The 26,566-nt window shown below is 46.0% G+C and overlaps 1 protein-coding gene across 2 annotated transcripts; it reads right to left on the minus strand.

The window, feature by feature from the left end:
• Positions 1-4,669: 4,669 nt before the first annotated feature.
• Positions 4,670-25,265, minus strand: atp2c1 (ATPase secretory pathway Ca2+ transporting 1). Of its 2 annotated transcripts, none has more exons than XM_023330901.1 (27): positions 25,166-25,265; positions 20,789-20,893; positions 19,335-19,451; positions 18,323-18,412; positions 17,458-17,493; positions 16,297-16,358; positions 16,123-16,231; positions 15,894-16,049; positions 15,746-15,814; positions 14,855-14,930; positions 14,711-14,777; positions 14,481-14,605; positions 14,304-14,401; positions 13,053-13,148; positions 12,860-12,949; positions 12,493-12,597; positions 12,227-12,383; positions 11,970-12,140; positions 10,766-10,863; positions 9,511-9,561; positions 9,248-9,414; positions 9,045-9,113; positions 8,853-8,969; positions 8,538-8,685; positions 8,351-8,446; positions 8,137-8,278; positions 4,670-5,969 (listed from the first exon to the last, which is right to left on the minus strand). In XM_023330901.1, the coding sequence occupies exons 1-27, from the start codon at positions 25,187-25,189 to the stop codon at positions 5,848-5,850; spliced, it is 2,763 nt and encodes a 920-aa protein (XP_023186669.1). In that variant the 5' UTR covers positions 25,190-25,265; the 3' UTR covers positions 4,670-5,847. The 2 variants fall into 2 exon arrangements, with proteins under 2 accessions (XP_023186669.1, XP_023186668.1); XM_023330900.1 differs by lacking the exon at positions 25,166-25,265 and adding an exon at positions 22,484-23,287.
• Between the last annotated feature and the right edge of the window lie 1,301 nt (positions 25,266-26,566).

Consider the following 26,566-nt stretch of genomic DNA (forward strand, 5'->3'; position numbering starts at 1 on the left):
CCGCAAAACCAGAACCATAACCAGAACCAGAACCCAGTCCGATTCCCAGACCCTGGAACAACCAGGTCAGGAAACGTGGAGGCGCTAACAGGGAGGGTCACAGCAGGAAGATTGTTTTTCTGTTTGTGTCGGTGAAGAACAAAAACACACAGAAGTGTAAACATGAGAGCAGAAATAAAAAATCATAAGGACAAAATGACAGTCAAAAAACTTGCCAAAAGAAAACAATTGTACAAACTGTGACATTATGGAGCCTCATAAAAATAATTTAATACCGATCAACAATCTCAGAGGAGAACATTTCCATGTTGTCATTTATGTCCAGCTGGACGCAAATATTGCTTCAAATCTGGTTTTCTCTTCCAAAATCAATATTTGTTTGTTGAAATGTTGTTTCAGTAATGAATGAATTGATAAATAAAACCTTTCGATTCACTTTGTTGAAACCCAAACATGACATGTTCCAAAATGTTTTTCAGTCAACATAGTTACAGAAATGTTGCCTTAATACTTCGGAGAGAGAACACATCCAGAACAACTAGGACTCAGGTCAAAGGTCACAACAGCTACAGCTTAAATGTTGAGCTGACCTTTAGCAGAGCAGATTCTGTGTTTGGGTTTAAAGGAAAGAAAGCAATTATTCTTATATAAAATGTTCTTATTGATTCATATAAAGTTTTGTTTTTAGATTAGTAACCACGACAACAAGGCCTGATGGTGAAAATGTGAGTTTTATTGAAATTACAACCCAAAAAGAAATTCAAGCCACCAAATATAGAGAAAATATGGAATGGTATGATGTTCCAAAAAGAGACTGGAGATATAAAAGAACTGAAGAATCCAATTTTTCTATTCAAAACAGAAATGATAAAAAATAAGTTATTTGGATTATATTTCTTAATATAATGAGTCTTGATGGCCATTTTTCTACATTTGTTCAGATTAAGATAAAGACCGGTTAAAAAGATTTGACTGATTTAAAAATAATGTAGAATCATCTGTCAGCGATAGATTAATAAAGCAATGGAGTCAAACAGAGAACATTTATAGAACAAGAACAAAGAATGTTATATAATTTAATTTTATAGTTTAGTCCCAAATCTCCGTTTGCAGTGCAGAATAAATCCGAATGGACCCGGCAGGAAGGAAACGGGATTCCAGGTCATTCCTGACTGGAGTCAACTTTGAGGGAAAATCCTCTCCGTTCATGAAACTTCGGCTGATTTTCTCCGTTTCTAAGCTTTGGAATCCACAGCTTCACATCCAAAACTTATTTTCACTCATTGGCCTTCAACCCAACTGAGACCTGATTTCACTCAGTTTTTGATTGATATTTTGTTGGGTTTTTTATGCTTTATTTGATCTTTTCTTTATCTTAGCACTTTATTTCAACTGCAGCTGCTGTTTTATAAATAAAGTTGATGATTTTCTCTCTTTCTGATCCTTTTCTAAAGCATCGCTTCTTCCCTTGATCAGGTTAGCTAGCAAAGCATTAGCATCGTCGTGGTTTGGGCCTTAGGTTTGGGCTGCTAGTTGAGGATGGTTTCTTGGGGTTACCGGAAGTGGCAGGAAATCCTGCAGCCTCGGGTGAAGAGTGAAGAACTGCGGCCATTAATCTCGATCCTCCTCAGCTGCTGCGCTACTTTCTCAACTTGTTGTGATCAGTTATTTTTTTGGCATCTTCCTGGGATTAAAATAATTTCACAAGATGCAAAAGCTCTTCACTCTTATGTTAGGATATGCAAAGGAAATTGCAAATATGAGTACTGGTACTGAGAACTCAGTGCAGGACGCCATCTTGGCTCGGCGTCTTGCCTACGGGAGGTAAGTGACGTCAACAGGGAGGTTGTACAGGATAGGCCGCCAGAGCGGCGGCTCAGAAAGTTGGAGGGAAGATGAGAAAAAAAAACTTTAAGTTGAATTGGTGCATAGCGGTCATTACAGTGGACAGCTGTTTAGAAGTCATTGTCTCCTAAATGCAGTGGCTTCTACGGTGGTATTGCATATCAGTCCTTAGAATGCTCTCTACTGCTCCCCTCCACTGAGGTTAATTCAGTGGCAAGTTGTTGTAACTACAAGTTAATGTCATTGGAGTCCAATATGGCCGGCAGACAGACACAGTTAATGACCACTCCTGGAATATCCTCTCAATCCTTCTATTCTCGGAGAATCCTAGAGGTAAAAAAAATATGCTGACATGCAGGAGCATCTAGGTAACAATTTTATTAACTTAGTTTGGAAAATTTTATTTCATGTAAGTAGGAAATTGCAATTAACCATGTGTCCAACACAGTGGACATCATGCATTGCTGACTATATTTTTAATATGAGTCATGTAGTTGATTTATCTTTCATTATAACTGTTTTGCTTGCAATTAAATTCATTTTGAGTATATCTATGTTAGTTTTAAAAATATAATTTTTTATTCAGATCATTTGTAGTTTGTGTTAGTAAAATTATAATTTTCTCATACTTTTAGACCACAAGTGCAGCAAAGAATAAGGAACACTATAGAATAGTCGATTAAATTCCCTCTGACTCCTCTGATGACGAGTATAGTGACAGCAGTGATGAGGAATGGCTGCCAGAGAACACTAGAAATATTGGAGATACGGATGATGAAGGAGATGCAGACAGTCAGGATGCTGAAAGTCAAGATGATGAGGGCCAGGATGATGAAGGACAGGATGCAGATGGAGGTCAGCAAGATGAGGGAGCCGAGGAAAATGTCCACATGGTACCTGCTCAGAGAAATGTTCACAAGGGCCATACCTGCACTCAACCCCGCAAATATGTCTGGAAAGTCCAAGACAATAACTTTGATGGAGACTTTCCACCTTTTCTAGGAGAAAGGAGAGTAAATGTTGATGGAAGAGAACCAATTGAGTTCTTTAGGTATTTGTTTCCCTTAGATCTCACTGATGTGATAGTGCACAACACCAACATGTATGCGCTGCAGAAAGGGAAAGAAAATCTGGCAGTGACAAGCAAAGAAATGCAAATTTTTCTAGGGATCAACATGGTCATGGGGTACATTCGGTATCCTAGGACACGGATGTACTGGTCAAGCCAAGCCAAGATCAGTGTCCAAAGACTCTACTCGGTGGCCCTTTATAACCAACTCATGGGTGGGGTGGATCTCGTTGACCAGTGTGTGGCAATGTATCCCCACAGACGTAGAAACAAGCGGTGGTACATCAGAGTGTTCTTTCATTTTTTGGATGTGACTGTTGCAAATGCCTGGCGACTCTACCTGATGTCTGGGTTGGAAAAGATGAATCTCCTTATCTTCAAAGCTTCTGTGGCCCATGCACTGATCAATTTTGGCTCTGGTCAGCAAAAAAGAAAAGGAAGACCCAGTGGAGCCCCACCTCCAGCAAAGTGCAGAGCAGTGACCAAAGTACCCAGGGAGGTCAGGTTCAGCGCAGAAAATCACTGGCCTTAGCTCACTCAAGTCAAAAATGCAAACAGATGCCACGATGCTGCATGCACAAGGAAGACCAAATACATCTCCATGCAGTGCCATGTGGCACTGTGCCTTGGATGCTTTGCCAATTTTCATGTAGCCTAGGAGTTAGGAAAATGAGTTAGGAGAGAAGTTAGAAGAGGAGTTGTTTGATGAAGATTGTTCTCTTGGTTTGGATTAACAGAAGGGCTATAGAATGTTAGAGTGTATGAAAGCATGTTCAAGTGCTTTTCAAAGCCCACAATGGAATATGAGGTCATGGATTTATGATCAAACTCAGATGAAATTATTCTTCAGTTAAGTTCATATTGTTCTATGTTGAGTGCTGAAGCGCATGTAGTCCACTGTAGTGGACATTTCTGTAACTTCCTGGAAAAATAACATTTTTGAAAAAAAAAGTTAATATTTGTTTTTTCATTCCCTAAGAAGAGTAAAAACACATTAAAAAAAATCTTGACTCAGGGATTCATAATTCATGCATCAGAAGGTTAATACTTTTAATTAGAAATTAGATTTTTTAAAATCTTATTTGCCATCCTCATCTTTCTGATCTTGTCTTAATGTTTTAATGGAAAAGTTTGAGACCAGAAACAGACCAAAGATCATCTGGAGGAAACTGCAGCAAGAAACCCTAAGATCTCAAATCATTAACATATGTTTTAGTTTTATTTTGCATTATGCATATTTTTTTTGTTATAAAGGACATTTATTTTGAAAATTTCTAAGTAGGAAGTAGAATCCAGCATGTTAGCTTGGGCACATCCTATGGAAGCAAGTGGCTGTGGAAAAATTTGAGTTTAAAGAATCTGTTTAATGACCTCAGCCAGCCAGGTATATTTTTATGTTTAGTATAATTTTTTATGTATTGTACTCATGACACCATCTCATTTAAGTTCCTGTTGTATTTTAGATCGTCGGTGGGAAGGAAAGTGGAGCTGTAACAAGAACTGTAAAGATTTACATCTCGAGATTAAAGCTGACTTCATACCATCAGTAAAACAAACTATTTATTGATGCCAAGGAGAGGTGGAAGTGATCAAATGTAATAATCCTTACTTAGTGAAGAAAAGTGAGAAAAAACACTCAGCAAGGAGAGATAGTCTGTAAAACGGCCTTCAGTCAACATTTAGGACAATTTAAGTAAAATGTCTTGTTTTGCTTAAAAATGTTAGAAACTGCAAAAAAGAAGAAAGAATCCAGAATGTTATTGATTATATTTTTATTTCTTCCACCATATTTTCTCCACTGAGACGAGTCAAGATAAAAATAAGTCCCGCATCAATTTATTTATAAATTAAACGATTATTCTGGCTTGTATGCCTGATCATACAAATATTAAAAGGATGAAAACTAGAAAAACTAAAAGTAAACAAAGTTTATCCGGAGGAGCGGGACGGGGCGGAGTCTGCAGCAGGAAGCAGCAGCCCAGAGGAAACCGGAGCTTCGTTTTTGGGAAACAGCAGCAGAGACTTTCAGAAATAAATAAAATCGTACACAGAGATGGCCCCAGATTACCCAGAATGCACCGGGGTGACTCCTCTCTGCAGACCACAGCAGGACAGGAAGCAGGAAGTCGGTCGGACCGTCCAGGGCTTCTAAGGCACCAGAAGAGGAAGCGTTGCCGTTTGGACCCTGAAGAGCCACAGGTTTGGTATCAGGAACGTTTTCATGGGAATAAACTGGAGCTGCTCCTGACCCGGTGGGTCAGGGTGAGCAGAACTGGAACCGGGCCGGCCTGGTGGAAGTTTAACTGTACGCTGTTGACGTTCTGACAATCCAATCCTGGATCCGTCTTCCGGGTCCTTAGTGTGACTCAACCAGCTGTAGTGTCGGTACTGAACGGATCCGGATCCATAATTCAGCTGGATCAGAACCAAAACAACCAGCAGAGCAACGAGAAACAAAGCTGGAATATTTATCCCAAAACAGGCGGAGCTTAGAAATGGGCGGAGCTCCCAAAACGGGGCGGGGCTTCAGCAGAAATTCCCACCGATTAAAAACATGGAATGATTTGAACCTGGAGTAACATCCGAGCGGTTCTGGTCCAGCTCGGCTCACAGAGCTCAAGACCAGCTTCACTGGTCCCAGTGGAATGTTCCAGTAATTAAATAAACCCTGACCCTTAACCCCATCAGGTCGCTCAGAGTCCAAACTGAACGGTTACACCTCCACCAGAACCAAACGGGTTCAAAGCAAAGCAGCATTTTACAAACCAGTCCTCCCAATTCTTAATCCCAGTCCAATAAAGTAGGAGCGGTGTCCAGTCCCAGACCGGAGCGTCGCTCTGTCGGAGGATCTCACAGGAAAAAGTCAGTGCTGCCAGGTGAGATCACCCGAACGTCCTCTTCCTCCAATCAGCAGCCAGAGAACGGGGAGCGGGTCATACCTCCAGGGAGCAGTCGGAGGGGGGGCGGCGCTCAGCTCCTCGACACCGCTCCACCTTCTTGATGACCTCTGACACCACGCACACCGAGGAGGTGAGGCTGAGCAGGAACAGCAGGTCTGCAGGACGGATGGAAACTATTATTGTTAAAACCAGACAGAACCATCAAACTCACTAAAACTAATGGCTTTAAATAAACTAATTTAAAATCAAACATCTCTCCTTTGGCAGGTCGCAGTTCCACGTCGTTTCATAAAGCATCGTCAGCTTTTTGAGGCATTTTCATTAAATATGGAGACTTTTTTAATTTAAGAGGTTTGTCTATAAATACACATTAGTATGAACCCAACATGTAACAAACTGACAAAAATAAGGTGTGACACACAAAAAGGTGATTAATTTTTTCTTAATTCATAATTTAACAGAATTAAAAGGCAGTCAAAATGTGTTGAATTGATGTGTTGTACCGAGTTACACCACAGGGTGGCAGTGCTGCTGCTTTTCCAGTCCTCACAGAAACGTGAAGGAGAAAGTAAAGATTCTCCGTCTTATTTTAGTTTAATTCCAGGTTATTAACATCCACTAAGCACATGAATGGGATTCCCATAAAATCTTTATCGTCTATCATTTATTATCCCATCCACCAGTTTTATGTAGACGATGATTTGAGAGTAAAATATAACTGTTCTACTGGGTTAGCATTTCGGCACTGGCATGCTAGTAGCCCTGCTAGTTTAGCAGCTAACTGCTAAACTGTTAGCAATGATTCTATTGGCCTGATAGCTGATGCAGAGGCATAAAATAATGTATTTCTGTCAGAAATGAAGACATTCAGTGAGGACAAAAATCTGTTCATTATGTTAAAAGTTTGCATTTTATGCCAATTAACATTTTGTTCATGGCAGTGGAATTATTAAGCCATTACTATGGCATCATTTGAATTAAATGGACAGCAATAAGATTCCTATGTATGTATGTATGTGTATATATATATATATATATTCCAGGGTTAGGGTAAGGGATAGGTATATATATATATATATATATATATATTGGAACGACATAACCAAGTGGAACGACATAACGAAGTTGCAGGCATAGTGTACAGAAACATCTGTGCAGAATATAAAAAATATAAAATTTTTATATATATTCCAGGGTAAGGGATAGGTATATATATATATATATATATATATATATATATATATATATATATATATATATATCATGGCAGGACAAGCCCCTACATGGGATGTACCACCAGCAAATAACCCAAGTGGCTGATATCAGTAAATCCTACCAATGGCTGGAAAAAGCTGGACTCAAGGACAGCACAGAGGCCCTCACCCTGGCCGCCCAGGAACAGGCCCTAAACACCAGAGCAATAGAGGCCCAGATATACCACACCAGACAAGACCCAAGGTGTAGGTTGTGCAAGGAGGCCCCTGAGACAGTCCAGCACATAACAGCAGGGTGCAAGATACTGGCAGGGAAAGCGTACATGGAACGACATAACCAAGTTGCAGGCATAGTGTACAGAAACATCTGTGCAGAATATGGACTGGAAACCCCGAGATCAAAGTGGGAAACACCCCCAAAGGTGGCGGAGAACGCCAGAGCTAAGATCCTGTGGGACTTCCAGATCCAGACAGACAAAATGGTAATGGCGAACCAACCAGACATTGTCGTAGTGGATAAACAACAGAGGAAAGCCGTTGTGATAGATGTAGCAATACCAAGCGACTGCAACATCAGGAAAAAGGAGCACGAGAAACTAGAGAAATACCAGGGCCTCAGGGAGGAACTGGAGAGGACCTGGAAGGTGAAGACCACAGTGGTGCCTGTGGTCATCGGGGCCCTCGGGGCAGTCACCCCCAAACTGGACCAATGGCTACAACAGATCCCAGGAACAACATCAGACATCTCAGTCCAGAAATGTGCAGTCCTTGGCACAGCCAAGATACTGCGCAGAACCCTCAAGCTCCCAGGCCTCTGGTAGAGGACCCGAGCTCAGAGGATAAGAACCACCCGCGGTGGGTGAGAAGGGAATTTTTTTTTTTTATATATATATATATGCTCTCCTTTTTTTGGGTGTCCCAGGCCTTAAAATGTTGAAAATCCCTTGGTTGTTATATTTTTGGCCTTTGGATTGAGAAAATCAGTTTGAGAACAGGTTAGAATGCTTTAAATCATCGGCTCATGCCCGACCAGAGTATGTCGGGTCCAAAATCAAGTAGGAGGAAGGAAAGCGGCGATCAGGAGGAGCGTGTGGGATCAGAACCTCACCCAGGATGCTGAGGCTCTCCGTCTGGAAGATGCTCTGCAGTGGAGGGAAGTAGATGACGAGCAGCTGCCCCATGATGGAGGCCAGGACGGCGTAGCAGAACGTCCTGTTGCTGCACAGGCCCATCTCATGGACCATGCGGGTCTGAGGACACAGTTCATTCTTCAGAACTCCAGAAACAGAGGTTCTGGTTCAGATACCGGGTCCGGGTCTCACCTGAGAGCGCGAGCTCAGAGCGTTGAACATGTCGAAGAAGACGAAGCAGGTGAAGGTCATGGTGGTGTCTCGAGGAGTGATCATGTTGTCCTGCAGCTGAAATCCAAACAGCACAGAAACCAGATCAGACTGGAGAGCCAATCAGAAGACAGATCCAGCACAGCCAGCAAGCAGGAAGATGGCGCACCTCTCTCCAAAAGACAAACAGCGTCCCGCAGACAATGATGAAGGCTGACACCAGGACCTTGACCAGCAGGCTGCGGGTCAGGATGGTGTCCTTCACATTGCGAGGCGGCTTACTGATGACGTCACGGTCCACAGGCTCCACCCCCAAACTGCATATAGAGGCCACATTTAGCTGATGCTGTCCATAATTAGTCAGAAAAGTTACATGTAACCATAAAAATATCAAAGAGAAACAATTTCCAGAACGTTAAAGAAACAGAGAAAAAGCAAAAAATCACAGCATTAAAAGACTCCATTTCCCATGATGCTCCTGCACCTCTGAGCGGGTGGTCCGTCCATGATGATGTTGATCCACAGGATCTGCATGGCGTTCAGAGGGTTGGGGAAGTTCATCAGCGTTGCCAGGGAGATGAGCGTCAGCGCTGCAATGCTCCTGGTGACCAGCAGGGGCAGCGTTAAGCTGAGTTTAGCACATTTAAACCAGGAAGCAGAGGAGACGGCAACTCACGTGCTCAGCTGGAAGCGGACAAAGTTCTTGATGTTGTTGTAGATTCCTTTGCCTTCCTCGATAGCTGACCTGGAAGCGAACGACAGTCTTTTCATTTGAAGGGTAGTAGAATAAAACAGAAATCTGCATCTTATTCAAACATTCTGGATCCAGTCTTCCTAGCATCCGTCAGCTGGAGCAGCTCCCTCTGGTGGCGGACTCACATGATGGTCTGGAAGTCGTCGTCCACCAGGATCATGTCCGCCGCCTCCTTGCAGACGTCGGTGCCCGTCTTGCCCATCGCCACTCCGATGTCTGCCGCCTTCAGCGCCACGGCGTCATTTACGCCGTCGCCAGTCATCGCCACCACGGCACCGAGGTTCTGGAGAGACTGCAGAGACGCAGAACTCTTCACTTCGGTTCAGGAACCGATCCAGCAGAATGAATTCTGGTTCTGTGGCCCAGTTTGAAACCAGGTCAGACTCACCTTGACGATCTTCAGCTTGTGTCTGGGACTGGCCCGGTAGAACACACCAACCTGTAAAGAAAACGATTCAGATTTAGCTTCACTGAGATGATCAGAAAGTGGCCACAAAGGTGTGTGTGCGCGCATGTTTGTACTTGTCTTTAGTACATTGAGGGGACGACCTTCACCTGCTCCTCCCACGAAAGGAGGCCCTTATAAAAATTGGGGACATTTTCCTTCACTTTTGTTTCAGTTCTACTTCACTCCTTATTTTATATGCAACTGTACAAAAAGACATCTGACCCGTGTTTCTGTCAATCAGATGCTGTATTATTTAGAGATGATTTATTTGAACATTACACCCATTATTAGTGTAAATTTAGCTATGATGCTAATCGGCAACACTAGGAACTTAATGAGTCAAACATTGTTGAATCACAGTCTACTGATTATTTTGTTGATGCTGTTTTTGCTCAAACCACACTACAAAAAAAGTCAAACTATAAGTTTTTGAACAACCATTAGTTTTGCTTCAAGACAGTTTTAAATACAGCTAAATACTGCAAAATTCATTTGACTGTAGTGTCCTAGAGTGTTTTTTCTGAATTTCATGATACAAAAAACAGAGTATGTACAAAAAAAATGATTTATCCAATATTTATATCGTTTATCTTGAAACCTAAAGTAATCTTTTGATATAAGGTTGCATAGCCAAAATGAATGCACATCATTTACCTTTTTTTTTTTTTTTTACAACTATGCTTACAATTCATATATTGCTTACCAACACCTGTATTTCTCATTTCCATTCCTTAGTTGCTGAGTGTTGCTAAGAAGTTTCATACCATAAATTAAAAATAACTTAGAATTTTGGTCACATGTTTATTTTTGATATATCAGTTGTAAAAGACATTACCAAGCCTAAATGTATTTGTATTGGACAACCTAGCTCAGGGCTAAGTTAACTTAGCAACGGGCTGAATTCATCAGCCCGTTGCAAACTTCTGCTTCAATGAACCACATGTAGTTCACACTTTAACCACTAGATGGTATCAAACCACTTCTAATAGCAACCGTATTATGAGAGGAAGATTCAACATTGGCTGTATTCATGTGAAAGAAAGCGATGAAGCTACTTGGTTTCACTCGTCCATAAGAAGGTTAGGAATATCCTGGTAATGGTTTGGAAACACGTTTGGGTTAGACAAACATGCAGCGACTAAAACGAATAGAAGACCTCAGAACAATAGAAGTACAAGAATGTGTGTGTTTTCACCCTAGGAACGATGTTGGACAGTTCCTGCAGGTCCAGATGGTCCACCTCCTCTCCTGACAAACAATGGCATCCTTTGGAGTAGAGGCCCAGACGGTTCGCTAAGGTCACACACACACACACACACACACACACACACACACACACACACACACACACACACACACACACACACACACACACACACACACACACACACACACACACACACACACACACACACACACACACACACACACACACACACACACCTGTCAGTGGCATTATACCGTCCTCCTTACTAAATGTCCTGTATAGAGGTCTGGTGTTTGGCATTTTCCCAGCATTCCTGAAGGCGTTCCAGAGAAATAAATGGCCTTGTCTAAAACGGGCAGATCAGAACCAGAAACTGGAGAATGTTTTGTTGTATTAATGTGGCTCATCCTGGTTTCACCCCCCAGCTCTGTAGGCGGCTATTGTTTTCCATTTGTCAGGTGATCGGCTGTCTGACATTAGAGAGTGACTCTCTCATGACGCTGTCCACAATAGTTTGCGCTAACTTGTAAAACAGTGGTGTCCAAAGTGGGTCCTGGAGGCCGGCATCCTGCATGTTTTAGTCTCTCCCTGGTTTAACGCACCTGGATCCAATGATGGCTCGTTAGAGGCCTAAAAATAACATTGACCTGCTGAAAAGGTTGTTGGTACCAGGGAGAGAACTAAAACATGCAGGATGCCGGGCCTCCAGGACCGACTTTGGGCCCCTCTGATGTAGATGGATCTGATCTGAGACAGGAGGGAGGAACGTGTGTGTGTGTGTGTGTGTGTTGTAATTCCTGTAAATAAATGAGACATTTTGAACTTTGCATGCACTCTGAGGTCTGGGTTCTACCTCTGCAGAGATCATTTATAAAACAGTATGTCAGACAGCTAGTTGGGATTCTGGTTTTGGGGTCAGAGATCATGGGTGGGGTTTGGTCTTGGATCAGTTTGTGTAGCTGAAGCAGATGGACCAGGAGGGATACTTTAACAGAAGGTTCTGGTTCTGACAGTCCTGATTTCATCCCTCCATGCTTTTAAAATATAAATATTGACGTTGACCATGAAGTTACAGTAAAAGCGTCTTCAGAGGAACGGAGGGAGTAAAAACGCTTCGCTTCGCTTCATTCCAGCCTGACTAAAGGCGAGTTCAGATGAGACTAAAGCTGCTGTAATCAGCGTGACCTCTGACCTATCGACACGGCCGTCTCCTGCGAGTCTCCGGTGATCATCTTGATGGCGACCCCAGAGTTGAGCAGCGTAGCAACAGCCTCTTTGACCCCTTCCCTGGGCGGGTCGATGATGCCCACCAGGCCCAGGAAGGTCAGGCTCCCCATCTGGGAACCCGAGGCGAACGCCAGCACTGAGTGGCAGACACAGAGGTCACAGAGGGGTCAGAGACAGGTCGATGAAAGGTCAGAACATCCTGATCTCGTCTCTGATCAGTACCTCTGAGGCCTGAGGTGCCCATGTAGCTGATCTGCTGCTGGTAGAGCTCCCTCTGCTGGTGGGTCAGGGGAAGGTTGGAGCCTCTGCTGTTGTAGCTGCTGCAGAAACGGATCACCTGCTCATAGGCGCCCTTCATAAAGTAGACTCCACTTTTATCCTGGAGGGGGCAGCAGAGAACCAGAGAGGAGCTACAGCAGCAGAGGACACACTGCAGACATCAGTCCAGGTCCCAGACCCGGATCCAGACTCCAGATATTAGCCTGTACCTGCTGTGTGCGGTGGACGCAGCGAACAGCCATCCATTTCTGCTCGGAGGTGAAGGGATGCTCCTCCAGACGGATGAACTCCTGCTGAACACTCTCCAGACCCATCTGAGGAAAACACAAACTACCGTCATGTCTGACCTCTGCTATCTGCTCTGGCTGATGGTTTCCTCAAACTTTGAACCAGAAGCGAGCAGAAAGAGCCACCAAAGTCCATCTAGACTGGTTGGTTTCTGCCCGCTCCAATGGGCTCCATTTTGAAATAAAAGCTGGTTCTGTGTAGGAGACCCAGATGTTTGATCGGACTCTGGAGTCTGAGTGTTTATCAGAGGAAGTTGGTTCCAGGCGATAAGAAGCGGCTGCTGCTTACCTTCATGGCGAGGGCGATGAGCGCGCCCTCTGTGGGACGCCCCAGCAGGTTCTGGTTCCTGATGATTGAGTCGTTGCACACGCAGCCCACCTGGCAACAGCAGCAGGTGCATCAGCCCTTTGGTTTCAGCCTCATCTAAAACATTTTGCTTTCTAACATCAGAACTACAGAGAAGCAGACCTGGTTTTCTCACCTCCACAACTTTACTGATGGAAGGGCAGGCGAGGCCGTGGACCACCTCTCCGTCCAGCAGCACCTCTCCGGTCCCGTTGTAGCCCACGCCTGTCACCTGCAAGACAACAATGAGGGTTAAACAACCCAAACATCTGCTTCTGTTTCCTGGACCCAGAGATGTTCTGGTCCACCAGGTTCAGAGGAACGGATCAACTGCCAGGTCAAACATATGAACTGTGTTTTCAGCTTCAACCCCCAACTGTTATTTTACAATAAACGAGGTTTAGTACTAAATAACCACACAGCTTCTTTAGTCTGACTAAACCAACGTGATGGTCTAATGCCGCTGCCATGAACAAAATGTTATTTTAAATAAAATGAAGAACTTTTGACATAATGAAGATTTTTTTACTCACTGCATGTCTTCATTTCTGACTGAAATACATTATTTTATACCTCTGTAGCAGCTGTCAGGTCAATACAATCATAGCTAATACTTTAGCTGTTAGCAGCTAAGCTAGCGGGACTACTAGCACTAAAATGCTAACACAGTAGAAGTTATTTCACTCTCAAAGCAGCATCTACCCAAGACTGGTTGATGGAAGAACAAATCTTTTTTTGTTTTCTCTGAAGAGTTTTTGCGGCGCTAGCGGCTCGTATTTTTTCCACAGTAGGCAGACAGGAAGGAGGGTGAGGAGAGGGGTAAAGGTCGTCGGGACCGGGAATCGAACCCGCGACGTCCGCGTCGAGGACTAAGGCCTCCAAACGTGGGGCGTGCTAACCCGCTGCGCCACCACAGCACGCCCCGAAGAACAAATCTTTAAGTTAATGATTTCCATGTGCTGAGTGGACGTCACAAAGCCGAGAGCAGCAGCACCGCCACCCGGCGGTCTAACTCGGTACAACACCTCAGTTCAATGAACTAACTCCTGTTTTGATCCTGGCAAATAATCAATAAAACATGATCACCCTTCATTTTATAAATTTGTTACAAATTAGAGTCATGTTAATATTTAATTTTGAATTTAAAAAAATACTAAAGAAAAAGTCAAATTAATTGAAAATCCCTTGATGCCCACATTGAGGCCTTCTGAGCAGTCGGTTCCTGGTGAAAGCTAACCTGACCCATCACCAGCTCTGTATCGCTGCACAAACTGTTAGACCGGAACCAGGCCGTCTGTCCTGACCCAGAACCTGACTGACCCGTTCAGCAGAAATCTGCTGTGTAACGCAGCGGCTGAACAACGCTGACGTTCCTGTGGGTTCAGACCTCAGCATGGAGTCCATCTGAGGTGAAGACCTGGGTCACAGTCATCTCGTTCTTGGTCAGCGTTCCAGTCTTGTCTGAGCAGATCACGTTGCAGCAGCCTAGCAGGAACCACAGGAACAACGTCACCATGGAAACATGCAGTGGCTGCACGCCACCACGTCCCTCAGCGCTACGTACTCAGAGTCTCCACGATGGGAAGTTTCTTGACGATGGCTCTCTTCTTCACCATGCGCATCACGCCAAGCGCCAGCGTCACCGTCACCACGATGGGCAGACCCTCTGGGATGGCCGCCACCGCCAGGCTACAACACAGGAGAAACTCTTCACTGATTCACGCAAACCGCAGCCGGCTCCGCCTCTGCAAGCAGCTGCAACCTTGGAGGAGAGCAAGGTTAGCATGTAGCTACCTGACGCCGATAGTGAACATGTCCAGGATCCTCTTCCCCTGCAGCCAGCCCACCAGCATGATGACCCCTGCAACAGCACACAGACAACAACAGCATGAAGAAGAGGCTGAGGCAGAGCTGGGTCTGCAGAGGCCGGCGGCTCACCGATGATGCCGAAGGAGTAAAGCGACAGCTGCTTCCCCAGCAGGTCCATGCTCTTCTGGAGGGGAGTCTTAGGAGCCTGCAACAGGAGACAGGAAGGAGGAGGACTGAGGAGGCGCCACCAGGTCAGGAAACACTTGAGGAAACCAAACTGTTCTGTCTAAAAGTCAGCAGCTCCCCCTGCAGGAGGTAGTCACAACTACTTCCTGTTTGTTCATTTTTAAACATTTTGCTGCATTTTGACAGCAAAGACGATCTTCATGCAGCTTTAATTTAAAAACTGCAAAACGTTCCCAGAAGGAAAATGTTCTGATTTCTTCCTCCGGTTTCATTTATGGTGTTCCTGCAGCGTTCGGCCTCCAAACACACAAACTGCCGTCATCGTCAGTCAGAACAATAACAAATGGAAACCAGGCAGGAAGCAACACAGTTTATGGGCCGGAAGTCCAAAATGTGCTAAAAAACTCCTGTGATCATTTTTACTTTCATGATTCCACTCTCAGCAAATTGGTGCCAACGTGAGGCAGGAACTCTTATTGTGCTAAGACTAAACCTAGAGGCCAGCTGGGATGTGACGTCCGAACTGGAATCTGTTTGAGAAACTTTTTGATAAATAAAAACAAACAAAGGCTGGAAATTTCTTCCTTTTAAATAATTATCCCGAGCCGGATCTCATTTCTGAGACCAGAATCTCTGCTCATTTCTGTCTCTATTAAAGCTCCTCGGTTGTTTCAGGAGATTTTCTGCAGCTTCCTCATTATTTTATGCGTGGCAGACATCTTGGATCCTGAACCCAGCATTGCTCAGAGACCTTTCAGTTTTTCATTTGGATATTTTCTAACTCTTCCGCTGGTCAACATGTTGCTCTCCGTCTCTCGGACCAGGAGAACTCACCTCCTCCGCCTGCATCATCTTGAAAACCTCCCCGAACTCAGAGTTCTCTCCAGTCCCGATGACGATGCCCTGAGGATCAGAAATCCAGGTTCAGAACCTCCATCAGAACAGGAGAAGGTGGAGGCAAGGTCAAAGGTCGTGCTGGTACCTTGGCTTTGCCGCAGCGAACCAGCGTCCCCATGAAGGCGATGTTGCTGCGGGAGGCGATGTTCCCATTGGAGGCGGGCGGCTGGGGGGTCGTGGACTTGGAGCTGGGGTGGGTCTCCCCCGTTAGGCTGGACTCATCGATGGAGAGGTCGCTCGCCTGCAGGAGGAGGGCAGGGGTTAACCGAAGAGCCAGGCGAGGAAGAAACGAACCGAACCAGCAGCGTCCTCACCTCATACAGACGCAGATCCGCAGGGACCCGCTCCCCCACCGACAGGCACACGGTGTCTCCAGGAACCAGGTCCCGGGCCAGCAGGTGCTCCAACTGTCCGTCCCTAATGCTGAGAGGACAGACTGGGTCAGAGAGGAACCGCCAACAGGAAGAGGAAGGAGAGAGAACCCTCACCAGTGACATTCTGGAGGCACCAGCTTCCCCAGCTCCTCCAACGATTTCTCTGAGCGGTATTCCTGCAGCCGGGGCAGAGAGAGAGAAGTAATCGCACTCAGTCAAAACTGGGGCAGGAAAGGAAGCTGGAGCAGCAGGATTACTGAAACCTGCTGGACTCAACTGGTCCATCATCTCAGAAGATCAACTCAGGATTATTGTGAAGTAAATCTGAAGTTAATAGGAAAGAACATGAATGTCCATTTCTGATTAGACTTTTTTAAATCTATTTTGTAAAATACAAATTTGTCTCTTTCTTAGCACATTGATATGAATACATCATGTAACAAATTGATAAAATGAATTTGTTACATGACAAAGATGTATTGTCACTCTTCACCACAAGGTGGCGGTGCTGCTGCTTTGCCAGTTCTCACAGATGCATGAAGAAGGGCAAAAGCAGCAAAGATTCTCCGTCTTATTTTAGTTTAATTCCAGGATTATAATGTCCACCGGGCACATGTTTATTGTTCCAATGAACTCTTTATCATCTAACATTTGTTATTTCATCAACCAGTTTCATGTAGACGATGTTATGAGAGTGAAAAAACTTTTCTACTGTGTTAGCATTTCGGCGCTAGCATGCCAGTAGCCCCGCTGGCCTAGCAGCCAACTAATGGTGTATTTTTGCTTATGTTCCCTCCCACATAAAGTAAAGAGAGTTATAGTTCGATATGCTGGTTAAAGGTTCCAGTATATTGCGACTATAATGGTAACAGAGCAGATGCTCCGGGTTCCAGAACAACAATGACTAGAAATGTGAGCGACAGCAGGCTGTTGCATAATGTTAGCTTCCTGCTAAGTGGAAGATGGCAACATGAATGTAAAGTCAGACATGAATAACAAATAAAGGGTTGCTGACTAAATAGTTTTCTACATCTATAGATAATTAAAACATGCTTAATACAGAAGTACTAACGCCAGCTTTTAATCACTACAAAACAACGAAGACTAGCTGCAATGTTTATGCCCCGTTATTGCGATTTCTATTTAAGTCCAAATTTATTTCCTTCTTGTAGTTTAATCCCTATTTGTTATATGTAATGAAGTTCTGATGAAGTGAGGCCGGGTTGCTGGTTCTGATTCGTGAAGGTGAACACGCCCAGAGCCGGCGGGACTCACCTGCACGAAGGCGACCGTCACCACGATGATGATGGCCTGTCAACACAGAGGAAGAAACGATCAGGTGAAGGCAGCAGGGCTGGGCTCCACTGGTGGAACAAACACCATTATTCCAGTAAAGACCGCAGAGGCACCACTGGAACAAACCGGGCCTGGAAACTCCGGAGGATCCTTCAAAACCCTCTCAGAACCAATTCGGCCGTGTACTTCCCATTACCGTAATTCCTGTACAGTTCAACATATCAGAAAAATTCCAAAAGTGCTGAGAAGCTGAGACCCTGCCTCTTGCCCTTTGACCGCTGGACATGGGACCAGCACCCCTCTCAGCCTGGAGTGTATGGAAGGATGGAAATAAAGTAGCATCCTGTGGGAATGTGAGGTGTGCAGAGTGAGACTGTCTGCAGCTGGAGAGGAACTGATAAGAGCCTACCACAAAAAATAAAAGTACCTGAAATAATTTAATGAAAAACAGGAATAAAAACTGGTAAACCGGAGGCCAGGCTTCACAGTTTTCTCTGGATTTATGAAGTTCTTGTTTAGTAATAAACCTGGAAATTTCAGTTCCGAATTTTGTTTTTTTCTTTATAAACTGTTCAGACAGAAATGTTAAATAACTATCAGACACTGAAAGCTGAGGTTGTTCAGGAAAAAAGAGCAAAAATACAGACAATGCACTTTTTTGGAGAATTTTACAGCCATAAAAATAAAAAAGAAATAACATGTGGCCCAGTTACAATTATGGTCATAAGAGGGAGGAAGCCATTTTGCTTCTGTCCTGCTGGCAGCAACAGCAGCAACATTCCCCAGCTGCTGCTGCTGATCAGACAGGTTTAAAGGAGGATCAGCCAGTTCTAGCTGAACGTACCACGGTGATGCTGATGGCGTCATCTAACTGGTGCATGACAACACTGATGACGGCCGAGGCGAGCAGCAGCAGGATGAGAGGATCTTTGAACTGCAGAGGAACAAAGAGAGAGATTAAAGAGCTGCAGCAACAACATGGCAGCCAGAGCTGCTGCTGAGAGGAAGGTTCAAACCAGCGACACCTTCAGCAGGCGAGCACCGTCAACCTGGAGGAACAGAGTGCAACCTTCAATCCAAAATAAAAACCTGACTCTGCAGAATCAAACATCCTGCTTTTCTCTCTGTCTGAAGTTCAGTCAGAACCAGACCTGCCTGGTTTCAGGTCAGACACATAGAATCCTGTCCGTCTCAGACGACAGAGAGTCAGCAGAAATCAGCCCAGATTCTCCAGGAAGAGAATAATGGAGCTCCAGGGAACAGTTCCCAGACCGGAGCCTCCAGGGAACAGTTCCCAGACCGGAGCCTCCAGGGAACAGTTCCCAGTTCAGAGACTCCAGGGAACAGTTCCCAGACCGGAGCCTCCAGGGAACAGTTCCCAGACCGGAGCCTCCAGGGAACAGTTCCCAGACCGGAGCCTCCAGGGAACAGTTCCCAGACCGGAGCCTCCAGGGAACAGTTGCCAGACCGGAGCCTCCAGGGAACAGTTCCCAGACCGGAGCCTCCAGGGAACAGTTCCCAGTCCAGAACAACATAAATAAACGTTACAGCTGGAATGGCCCGATACAGTGGACTGAGGGGACCAAAACTTAATCATTCACTTGTTCCTGTTTTAGAGCGAAGCAACCGACCAATCAGATGCCTGTGAGCTGCAGCTTTTATGTTTTTGTGTGTAAACAGTGACAGCAGCAGAACAAACAGTCCAACGTTTCCAGTTACTGGATGTTGGAGCCACTTCCTGTTCAGCTGGAACATCGGCTCCGATCTGATCGGTGATCGCTGCTGCAGCCGCTAGTCCTCCTCCGCAGGAAGTAGGAGCCTAACAAGCCCCGCCCCCCTCCAGCATCATCCGTTACCTGGGAGATGTACTTCCTCCATAGCGGCTCGTCTTCACTGATGTCGAACTCGTTCCAGCCGTGGTAGACCCTCCGCCGGGTCACTTCCTCCTGGGTCAGACCAGCCTGCAAGTCCGCCTGCAGGAAGACAGAGGGCGCTGTCAGCCAACACAACAGGAAGTCAGCAAACAGGAAGCCAGCCTCTGTAACTGGACTGAACTTATATAGCACTTTTCCAGTCATATTGACCACTCAAAGCGCTTTAGTCACATTCACGCAGTCGCACTCACGAACACACACATTTATATACCGACACACAGATCGGTGTGGGCACATCAACATGTGGCAGGAGGAAGCTGGAATCGAACCTACAACCTTCCGATTGCAAGGCGACTACTCTACCATATGGTGGCAACAAACAGACAAACATCAGTTTGGTCTTTAATTCCACTCAGTCATCAAAAAAGTCCTGATGCTGATAATAATTTGAAGTGAAAGTATTAAATATTTCGTTACTTTTAAAACCGATACCAAAGCTCAGAGTAACTCAGGTCATTTTGTTTTCGTGTCAGAGTTCTCCCACGTTGCTTTTTATCCAGCCTCACTGATAAAATGTTAAACATTTTATGTTTACCATAAAACATAACATTTAACATAAAATGTCTGTCCTTAATGACTGTGAGTTATGTCAAACTTCATGTCTTCATTTGTGATGTAGAGCGGCGGCGGCGCTCGTCTTCCCCTGGCTTTTGTTCGAGTTTCTGTGGACGGCTGCACAGGAATGACATTTCTTTTTGCTTCTGCACAAAGACAACAAAGCATCCTGATTTACTCTGGTACTACCAGTTTGTTCTCATAACTATACGGCTCTGTTCTGGTAATATTGCGACCTGGTTCTTCAGAACTGTGAGCCTGGCTCTGATTCTCCGTCGTAGATCTGGATCAGAACCTGCGACTCGTTCTCACAGTTCAGCTACAAATGAAGCTGCTATTAAAACGCTGTTAACATAAAAGCGGGAATCTGGTTTTAATTCTTTGTTTAATGTAAAACAGGAATCCTGATTCCTCGGACGCTCCGTTAATTCCTGATTTTAGAGGCTCTGGAGTTTTTATGCTCCAATCGTTTCTCCTGACCCGGTTCTGATGAGATCCGGTCTGAGTAAACAGAGCAGTGAGGGAACCACAACCATAAAGATAACACAGTTGATCCGGTTTCCATGGAGACGGTCATAATAAGAGCTCCATGTAAGCTTACGGTTCTGGACCGGATCAGCTGATGGCGGATCGGCTTCAGGTTCATAATTATTCATACCGGTGGAGAAAACGAAATGAAAACAAACATTAAATTCATTTGGTTCATAAATTTATAGAACTAAATGTTTAAAGACAGAGTTTATTTCATGTTTTCACCAGTTTTGTGGAGATGATCACATGAACAGATATTTATTGGTTCTGACCCGATCGGGTCGGCTCACCTGCAGGACGCACGCTACTTCATTAACCGGGAGTTCTGAGGCTTTTCTGGACGTCAGTACCGGGACCATGGTCTCATCTTCACCACAGGGCTGGTTCTGGGAAAGCTGCACACACACACACACACACTGGGTCAGAACCAGAACCGGACCAGAACCAGGAGCACAGCTTCTGGAGTTTAAAGTTTCACCGGGTCAGAACCAGAACAGACGCATCGTCTGATCCAGTGTAGACTGTGACAGCTGACTGGGTCAGAACCGGGTTCAAACAGAACCCAGGAGTGAACACGGAGTAAAAGAGATAAGATAAGATAAGATTTATTGTGATTGTCATCAACAGATTTGCTCGACTCCAGTTAAGATGCAGGTTATGTGTTTATACATAATATACAAGATAAAGAAATAAATGGTACAAAATGAGAATAAATAGACATCAGATGGTTGCAGCGCCTGGAGGTGTCGCAACAGAACCTACATTTTTAACAAAGTGGTGTCAAGAGCAGAAGTTCTTATGCCTTTCAAGAGCCGTTTTACAGAACCGGGTCGAAGCTTCCAGACCCGGTTCTGCAGCGGGAAGGGCTGCCACTTCTCACATTGACTGTGAAATTTCTGGTTCTGCTCGGCCAACCCAACCGGACTGTACTAGATCCGACCCGACTGCTGCATGATGAACCAGAACCAGGAGCTGCTGGACCAAAACCCAGAGGAACAAATTATGAATTATTGACATAAATGCCTCCATGTTGCTGAAAACCTATTAGAGAGCAGCACGCCCCCTGCAGGCCCGGAGAGGAGCTGCAGCCGCCAGCACGCCCCCTCATGACCCGCAGGGGAGCTGCAGCCGCCAGCACGCCCCCTGCAGGCCGTGAGGGGAGCTGCAGCCGCCAGCACGCCCCCTCATGACCCGCAGGGGAGCTGCAGCCGCCAGCACGCCCCCTGCAGGCCGTGAGGGGAGCTGCAGCCGCCAGCACGCCCCCTGCAGGCCGTGAGGGGAGCTGCAGCCGCCAGCACGCCCCCTGCAGGCCGTGAGGGGAGCTGCAGCCGCCAGCACGCCCCCTGCAGGCCCTGAGGAGAGCTGCAGCCGCCAGCACGCCCCCTGCAGGCCCTGAGGAGAGCTGCAGCCGCCAGCACACCCCCTGCAGGCCCTGAGGAGAGCTGCAGCCGCCAGCACACCCCCTGCAGGCCTCTCCAGAAGGCCACGTCAACAGGAAGCAGCTCTACTCCCTGTCATGGGTCACCGGGTCGGCACCGGGTCGCTCCAGAACCTGTGGCATCCTGAAGCCGGCTCTGATATCAGGGAAGCATCTGAAACACGCAGGAGAGGATCTGGCAAAACCTGACATGGAGGAATGTTCCCTGGAGGTCAGAGGTCAGGCTCTGGGCCTGAGAGGAGCGCCAGAGTGACGGGCAACAGAGGCCTGGGCCATGAGGCCGACCCGTCGTCACCTGACCCCCAGCAGGGTCAGGGGGTCGCGGCCTCCAGACTCTAAAGTTCTGGTAAATATGGTTTGGACTCCAGAACTCATGCAAAGTTTAGTCAAAGCAGCTCAGGATCCCTTTCACTTCATCAGCACTTAGAAACTTTCAGAAAAGTAAGAAGAATTAATTAAGTTTAGCTGAAAAAGAAAGGAAACAGAAAAAACGGACCATTTCTCCATCAGAACCAGAACCAGCTTCTGGTTTTGCTCCCAGCCTTACCTCCAGCGGCAGGACCGTGATCTCCTGGTTTTCCTTGTTTTTCTTTTTCCCCCACAGCGCCGGGAACGGGAAGCGGAACATCTTGGTACCGGTCGGGTTTTGCTGCAGAACCGTCAGGGGAAACCAGCCGGCTGTTGCAGCTCAGGATGAGTCACAGGCAGGAGACGCTGAGCATTTAAAGCAAACACGCCTCCACCCCGCCGGGCCCAGCAACGGGCCGGTTCTGCAGGCTCCACCCCCCACCTGACCCAGAACACCTGCCTCCAGGAGGCCGCTCCTTCCTGCTAGATTGACAGGAACTCGGCTGGACCTGCAGGACGTCGTCTGAACTCAGATTCGGTCCGACCTGACCCGAATCCCGTCCAGAACTGCCTGGAATCTGATCCAGCGGACCGGATCAGCAGTTCTCCGGGCCAGAACTGGTCTGAGGAAACATAAACACGGCCACACAGGCTCAGATGATGATGACTGCAGGGGCCCGTCTCCTCCGTCAGCATGACGGCGGGCTCGGCGACGGGTCCGAGGGCGGCTGCTTTTCTGAACCGACAGGTTTCTCAATCCTTCATGATCACGTGTCAAACTGGTGGCCTGGGGGCCAAACCCGGCCCGCCGCGGCCTCTTCAGAGGGCCTCACTGAATGCAGACACAGCGTTTATCAAGATTCAGACAGTTTGTTCGTTTTAACTAAAGGTTCTGGTAGAACCAGGCCTCAAGATATTCATCATAATCTGACATGTGGTTCTACGGAACCAACATCTGGACCTATTCTGGCCCGTCTGATCCAACACCGGTACCGATGCTTTAAGAAAAAACAAAAATATCAGCAGGTGTTTAAATGCTGCACCTGGATCAGATCAGAACCAAAACATCCTGATCAGAATTCAGAATCACATTTCTGATCCCAAACATCTTCCTTAACAAAACCCTGGACCCAGAATGGGTCCTGCTCTGCTCTGGTTCTGTCCTGGTCCATCACCTGGAGTTTCCTCTGAGAAAGCGGGTCGGGTCACCTTGGGTCCCTGCAGGAACTTCTGCTCTATTATTAGACGTACCATGTGACAGCAGGCCTAATTAGAGCAGAGGAGGAGGAGGAAGTCTGACGATGATTTACCGTTATCATCTCACTCTCCTTCAGGACCAAAGTCCATTTAGAACAGCCGGGCCCAGAGAAAAACCTGGAGAACCAAAACTTCTGGAGAATTGAGAACCGCAGACTGGGTTCAAACCAGCAGAGAACATCTGGATCAGATCCATGATTGGTGGCACTTCTGCTAATCAACTGACAGTAGAGCTAATTAGTCAATAAGCCCTGACTAGCTCACTCTAAAAATATTTAGCACACTTAGCTTCCCCTAAATTAATTTATCTTAAACACTAACTTATTCTGCAGGTTTACAAACTTTCAGTTGAACAAAGTTCAACATCTGTGTTGAAGTTTTGGTTAGAATTTAATGCAGCGCTTTAGCGCTAGCTTCCATTAATTATCATGTTGGCTTAGCGCTTTAGCGCTAGCTTCCATTAATTATCATGTTGGCTTAGCGCTTTAGCGCTAGCTTCCATTAATTATCATGTTGGCTTAGCGCTTTAGCGCTAGCTTCCATTAATTATCATGTTGGCTTAGCGCTTTAGCGCTAGCTTCCATTAATTATCATGTTGGCTTAGCGCTTTAGCGCTAGCTTCCTCCAGGAACAGTAAACACTGCTCAGCCATGTTTACTTTCCAGCAGATTAAAATCCAAACTTCCTGCTTGCGGCTGAACGCAGGTTGAAACCAAGATGTCTGCCAGCAGCTCCAGACTCAGTGGGAAAATACCAGATTATTTTTCAGCAGCAGGATCCAAAATGGCTGGAGGTTCTGGAAGAGTCCGGATCATCCAGGTGGGAACAGCAGGTGGAGGAGCACACCTGGAAAGAACGTTAATGGATCCAGCAGCAGAACGGCTCAGCCCGGTACCGGTCCGGTCCATCATGATGAGATCAGATTACACCAGAGCCGAGCCTCCTTAACCCAATTACTGACAGCTCGGTTCTCCTGCTGCCTGATCCGAACCGGACCTGATAGCCAACTCTGCTGCAGAACCACAAAATCGAACCAGTCTCCGAACCAGAACAGATTTCTCGCCATAAGACGTCGTCTTATGGTTCTGATCGCTGGCAGAAGTTTGGGTCGGACCATCCTCCGAACAGGACATAAAGAGCCCAGAGTGTCGCCATGGTGACCAGGTGAGAGAAGAACCTGACTGGACCCGGAAAGACAACCTGTCAGCAACCCCTGGGTCCAGAATGGGACCAAAGGAACCAGTAAGGAACCAGAGTGGAGCATCTATAGGCACTGTGGTTCCTGTTAGCCTCCGTTAGCTCGTTAGCTTCCCACCAGGAAACTGTCAGAAACTGTTAAACAGCTCAGAACCAGAAGGACCACCAGCAGAACCGACACAGAACATCAGAGTCACAATAGCTCGGAGTCCAGTCAGAAGACAGGAAGCTCGGTTACGTGCGTCCAGTCCGCTTTCCGGTAGCAGCAGCGGCTAACAGCCGAGAGCAGCAGCTTCACTCCGGGATACAAACTCCCAAACTAGTCGCCGCCGCCGGGAAAGCCGGCTTTCCGCTGGAGCCAGCGGGCTCCGCCGGTTCCGAAACACGGTGTCGTTTGGAAGACTGACATAAAAGATTCCGAACTTACCAACAGCTCCCGTTTCTTCAGCATCTTCCGTGAAATCCCACTGCAAAGCGACTGGAGAGGACAGAGTCCACCATGTTGTTAGGTAGAGTGGAGGGAGCCCTTCACAATAAAAGCATCAAGCCCCCCAGAATAAAAGCATCCAGAGTCCACCGTGTTAGTTTCACCAGGTCAGAACCATCATCATCATCATCATGCTCAGTGCTTGCTACTTTGAAGAAACTAGAATATAAGGGCTATTTTCAGTTGTTTTACACTTTTTTGTTTAGTGCATATTTCCACATGTGTTATTCATAGTTTTGATGCCTTCAGTGTGAATCTACAATGTCAATAGTCATGAAAATAAAGGAAACTCATTGAATTAGAAGGTGTGTCCAAACTTTTGGTCTGTACTGTATATATATATTTATGCTGAATGCGGCCCCTGGCTCTCTGCTGCCCCCTGCAGAGCTGAATGCTGATGACTCCCACCGGAAGCCTCCACAGGGGGAGTTCCTGTCAGATTTTTGTAGAAACAGAAAACTGAGCACTTTAATAAACTCTGTGTTTAACTGTGTGTCATATTTATATGGTGCTGTAAACATAACTCTGATTTTCCGGCTCATTTAAATTAATTTTAAATGATTTTTATTGCAGCTGTAACCAGAAATATTCATTCACCATGGATAATATTTATCAATTACCGTTTTTTAGTGATAATCTAACCTGGGTTACTTCTTTAGCGTGCATAATATTCTATATTTTGCTAAGATCGCCATCAATAACTGTTTTTGGATTGTTTTTGCTGCCTGAAATGGAGGTGAAATATAATCTGAACTCCAATAATCCTTGATGTGCTCCAGCTGTGATGTATATTTAATCTCCCGCAGGGGTTCGGCTGAGAAATGCACCTTTTTGGGTCCAGGTTGCTGAAATGAGGACATTGTCCTGGGAGCAGAAGAGCTTCAGGCCTGGACTCCATCTTCACCTGCAGGATCCTCGTCCAGGTGGAGCAGAACTGGATCTTCTGACAGACAGAAACGCTGCAGCCGGAGAGACCGATGAAGACTTTCCAGAAGTTCTGGACTCCCCTTCTTGAGAAGTATGAAATGTCCCGGATAGAAACGAAGCTGTTCTGGGTTTTGTAGTAATAAATTTATCCGGATTTCACCACAAGGCTAGAAGTTCTATATGAAGCCAGTTTTGGTGGTGAAATTAACTTTAATTTTCGATTTCTTTCCATCCACCTTCCACTGTAATGGGTCTGCCTTCCCCATCAGAACCGCACAGACTCCGGCTCCTGCTTTAAACAGCGCCTCCTGGCGGCAGCGTGTTGGAGCAGCTCTTAGCTGGGACTTAATCTTTTTCTAGACTTCAGTTCATTTTTCTGTTTAATGTCGCTGTTTGAACAATTATTCCCTTTGG

The sequence above is a fragment of the Xiphophorus maculatus genome, chromosome 3 (genome assembly GCF_002775205.1).
Source record: "Xiphophorus maculatus strain JP 163 A chromosome 3, X_maculatus-5.0-male, whole genome shotgun sequence".
In the NCBI taxonomy this organism is placed as follows: domain Eukaryota; kingdom Metazoa; phylum Chordata; class Actinopteri; order Cyprinodontiformes; family Poeciliidae; genus Xiphophorus; species Xiphophorus maculatus.